General features: G+C 58.3%; 1 protein-coding gene across 1 annotated transcript; it reads left to right on the forward strand.

The window, feature by feature from the left end:
* Nucleotides 1-1,731: 1,731 nt before the first annotated feature.
* LOC112617648 (alpha-N-acetylglucosaminidase-like) lies at nt 1,732-4,280 on the forward strand (the record flags this gene model as incomplete). The annotated part of the gene is made up of 3 exons (XM_025374356.1): nt 1,732-2,345; nt 3,083-3,230; nt 4,134-4,280. Coding segments are annotated over exons 1-3 (678 nt in total), but the record flags the coding sequence as incomplete, so codon positions are not given.
* Nucleotides 4,281-4,908: the final 628 nt, after the last annotated feature.

The following is a 4,908-nucleotide window of genomic DNA, read 5'->3' on the forward strand; positions in this document are numbered from 1 at the left end:
GCACGGTGGCTCAAGCCTGTAATCCCAGCACTTTGGGAGGCCGAGACGGGCGGATCACGAGGTCAGGAGATCGAGACCATCCTGGCTAACATGGTGAAACCCCGTCTCTACTAAAAAATACAAAAAAAACTAGCCGGGCGCGGTGGCGGGCGCCTGTAGTCCCAGCTACTCGGAAGGCTGAGGCAGGAGAATGGCGTGAACCCGGGAGGCGGAGCTTGCAGTGAGCAGAGATCCGGCCACTGCACTCCAGCCTGGGCGGCAGAGCGAGACTCCGTCTCAAAAAAAAAAAAAACAAAAAAAAAAAAAAAAAACAAAAAACTAGCTGGGCGGGGTGGCGGGCGCCGGGAGTCCCACCTACTCAGAGGCTGTGGCGGGAGAATGGCGTGAACCCGGGGGTGGGAGGTTGCAGTGAGCCGAGATCGCCCCACTGCACTGCACCGGGGGAGAAAGAGGGACACCCCTCCTAAAAAAAAAAAAAAAAAAAAAAAAAATCATACTTTCCTAGTATCTAAAGTCGGTATCTGATTCCAGGCCTCTTTCAACCTTTTTTCTTTTTTCTTTTTTGAGATGGAGTCTTGCTCTGTCATCCAGGCTGGAATGCAATGGCGCAATCTTGGCTCACTGCAACCTATACCTCCAGCATTCAAGCGATTCTCCTGCCTCAGCTTCCCAAGTAGCGGGGACCACAGGAGTGTGCCACCATGTCTGGCTAACTTTTGTATTTTTAGTACAGATGGGTTTTCACTATATGTCAGCCAGGCTGGTCTCAAACCCCTGACTTCAGGTGATCTGCAAGCCTCAGCCTCCCAGAGTGCTGGGATTACAGGCATAAGCCACCGCTCCTGGCCTAAGGTTGGCTATTTTTATGGTTATTTCTTGATTATATGATAAACAAGGGGTGGGTTAGTAATAAGTTTTCCAGAAGAGGGGTGGGGATTCCTCCCCAACTGAGGGTTCCTCCACTACTTAGATCATATAGGGTAACTTCTGGACGTTGCCATGGCATTTGTAAACCGCCTGGTGCTGCTGGGAGTGTCTTTAGCATGCTAATGCATTATAATTAGCGTATAATGAGCAGCAAGGACGACCAGAGGTCACCTTCCTGATTGTCTTGGTTTTGGCAGGTTTTGACCGGTTTCTTTGCTGCATTCCGTTTTATCAGCGGGGTCTTGTGACCTTTTACCTTGTGCTGGCCTCCTGTCTCATCCTGTGAGGAGGAAGGCCTAACCTCCCAGGAATTCAGCCCAGCAGGTCTCTGTCTCATTTTACGCAGCCCCTGTTCAAGATGGAGTCGCTCTGGTTGGAAACTTCTGACAAAATGACAGCTCCTGTCATATTGCTGCTGCTGCCAATGGACAGCCTTTAACGTGTCCGCCAGCCCTGCCCCACGGCCGGCCTGGGCTCACAGGGCCCCATCCCTCCTCGAACCTGCTAGCCTGTTCCTCAAATCTGCAAGCTCTCTGCCTTCCCAGGGCCTTCATAAATGCATTTCTTCTCTCTGGAAGGCTCTTCCTTTCCCTCTTCTAGTCAATTCCTATTCATCTCTGAGTTTCAGGTTAAAAGTCACTTCCTTTGGAAGTCTTACCCTTGCACTTCTTCGCAGCATCACAACTATGATGGAAATCCTTATTTCTGTAAGTATTTGATTTCTAGGTCACCCCCCTGACACGGACGGTAGGGACCGTCTTCTCGTTCATCAGTAGGGCAGTAGCTATGGCAGTGCCTGATACAGTGCTCTGTGAGGGCCAGCGGGTCCCCTTCGTCCCTGGAGGCAGGGTCACGCGCTCCCCACCGCATGCGGTCACGAGACTCCCCCAAGGGAGTGTCCTGGGACCCGGAAGCCACGACTCCTGGCCCTGAGCCCGGGTTTGGCCTTCGGGTCCACGTGGCCGGAGGCCGGCAGCTGATTGGACGCGGGCCGCCCCGCCCCCTGGCAGTAGCGGGACCCGTCGGGCTGAGACCATGGTGGCGGTGGCGGTGGCCGCGGCGGTGGGGGTCCTTCTCCTGGCCGGGGCCGGGGGCGCGGCAGGCGACGAGGCCCGGGAGGCGGCGGCCGTGCGGGCGCTCGTGGCCCGGCTGCTGGGGCCTGGCCCGGCGGCCGACTTCTCGGTGTCGGTGGAGCGCGCCCTGGCTACCAAGCCGGGCTTGGACACCTACAGCCTGGGCGGCGGCGGCGCGGCGCGCGTGCGGGTGCGCGGCTCCACGGGCGTGGCGGCCGCTGCGGGGTTGCACCGCTACCTGCGCGACTTCTGCGGCTGCCACGTGGCCTGGTCCGGCTCTCAGCTGCGCCTGCCGCGGCCACTGCCCGCCGTGCCGGGGGAGCTGACCGAGGCTACGCCCAACAGGTACCGCCCCGCAGCTTCCCCGCGTCCGCCCGAGGCGCTCACCCCTTCCCTGAGCCGCTGCCACCCAAATCGGGAGGCTGAGCGGGGAGCGCTGGCCGGAAGGCCCAGCTGCGCCGCCTCCAGCAGCTGTGTGGCCTTGAGCCAGCCACTCTGCTTTTCAGAGCCTCGGCTGGCCCACCTGAAAAACGAAAACAAGACGCCTACCGTGCAGTGTTATTGTGAGGATTTGCACGATGATGGGCGTAGAATTTGTGGTGCACAATTGGTGATGAATGAATTTTCTTCCGTTCCTCCCCCACCCTCTCTTTGAACCTGCGGACTGAGGAAGGACGCCCCCATCCTCCCACACAGGCCTGTGTTCCAGCGCCTGCCACACTGTGGAGTGATGTGTCCACACAACTGTCCACCGCCCATCTGTCAGACTGTGGGGGCAGGGATTCCCCGTTCCAGGAAAACACCGTGCAGAGGAGGGGCTCTGGCAGGGTGGCATGAAAGTGGAATATGCCACCCAAATACCCGCCAGGCTAGAGGGCCCTGGGGGAGTACAGGGGGCGAGTCCCTCAGAAGCCCAGCCCAGGTACCTGGCCACAGCTCCACCTGGGGTGGGTCCCAGTGTGAAGCAGAAGGGCATTGTTTGGAGCCCCTCCCCTCTCCTCTAGGTGGGGGTTGGGGGATTTGTTCCAGGGCTGTGGACCCTGCAGGGTGGGATGCGCCGCCGCTCATGACACTGCCCGCAGGTACCGCTATTACCAGAATGTGTGCACGCAAAGCTACTCCTTCGTGTGGTGGGACTGGGCCCGCTGGGAGCGAGAGATAGACTGGATGGCGCTGAATGGCATCAACCTGGCACTGGCCTGGAGCGGCCAGGAGGCCATCTGGCAGAGGGTGCGTGCCCACTGTCCCCTCCCCACCCTCCTGCCTATGGCGGAAGCCACCCTAGGTGTTTTCACCCGCCCCCCAGCATGGGCGCAGTGTCTCTCTCTAGAAGTGCTTTCAGCGTGCACAATGGCTCTGGCCTCCTGAAAACTGAGGCTTCCGGCTGGGCGCGGTGGCTCACGCCTGTGATCCCAGCACTTTGGGAGGCCGAGGCGGGCGGATCACGAGGTCAGGAGATCGAGACCATCCTGGCCAACATGGTGAAACCGTGTCTCTACTAAAATACAAAAAATTACCCTGGTGTGGTGGCACACACCTGTAGTCCCAGCTACTTGGGAGCCTGAGGCAGGGGACTCGCTACCCGGGAGGTGGAGGACGCAGTGAGCCGAGATCGTGCCACTGCACTCCAGCCTGGGCAACAGAGCGAGACTCTGTCAAAAAAAAAAAAAAACTGAGGCTTCCAGTTTGAGGAGTGGGGCTCCTTCCCCCATCTCCCCTATGCGGCCAATCACCTGGTCCCTTGGATCCAACTCATGGTCAGCTCTAGATCTGCCTCCCTGGAAACCTCTGTGCTGCAGCGGCTGCTCCAGGTGCTGTTTAAGCTCTTCACACAGCTGCCCTGCCCTTCTGTCTGGCACCCTTGCTCATGAAGCCTTCTAAGGCCTTCCTCTTGGGAGAAAGCCTCTTTGTGCCCCATCTCCTCACCCATGCGACAAAGGTGTCCCAGTGAACTCACCTATTCACAGGTCTCTTTCCTCTGGGCTGTGGGCTCCCTGATAGCAGGGGTCAGATTTTGTCTCAGTAGCCCTAGCGCCCAGCACAAAGAAGCAATGAGTGAATGGTTGTTGAATGAATGAATGAATGAATGAATGAAGACGAATATATATCTATGTGTGGGCCCTTCCTCCTCAGGTGTACCTGGCCTTGGGCCTGACCCAGACAGAGATCAATGAGTTCTTTACTGGTCCTGCCTTCCTGGCCTGGGGGCGAATGGGCAACCTGCACACCTGGGATGGCCCCCTGCCCCCCTCCTGGCACATCAAGCAGCTTTACCTGCAGGTAAAAGGATGGAAAAGAGAAGGGGCAGAATCGGTGACAGATGGGCCGGGCGCGGTGGCTCAAGCCTGTAATCCCAGCACTTTGGGAGGCCGAGACGGGTGGATCACGAGGTCAGGAGATCGAGACCATCCTGGCTAACACGGTGAAACCCCATCTCTACTAAAAATTACAAAAAACTAGCCGGGCGAGGTGGCGGGTGCCTGTAGTCCCAGCTACTCGGGAGGCTGAGCCAGGAGAATGGCATGAACCCGGGAGGCGGAGCTTGCAGTGAGCTGAGATCCGGCCACTGCACTCCAGCCTGGGTGACAGAGCAAGACTCCGTCTCAAAAAAAAAAAAAAAGGCCGGGCGCGGTGGCTCAAGCCTGTAATCCCAGCACTTTGGGAGGCCGAGACGGGCGGATCACGAGGTCAGGAGTTCGAGACCATCCTGGCTAACACGGTGAAACCCCGTCTCTACTAAAAAATACGAAAAACTAGCCGGGCGAGGTGGCAGGCGCCTGTAGTCCCGGCTACTCGGGAGGCTGAGGCAGGAGAGTGGCGTAAAAACCCGGGAGGCGGAGCTTGCAGTGAGCTGAGATCCGGCCACTGCACTCCAGCCTGGGCGACACAGCGAGACTCCGTCTCAAAA

This window comes from Theropithecus gelada, unplaced genomic scaffold, assembly GCF_003255815.1.
Source record: "Theropithecus gelada isolate Dixy unplaced genomic scaffold, Tgel_1.0 HiC_scaffold_3080, whole genome shotgun sequence".
NCBI lineage: Eukaryota > Metazoa > Chordata > Mammalia > Primates > Cercopithecidae > Theropithecus > Theropithecus gelada.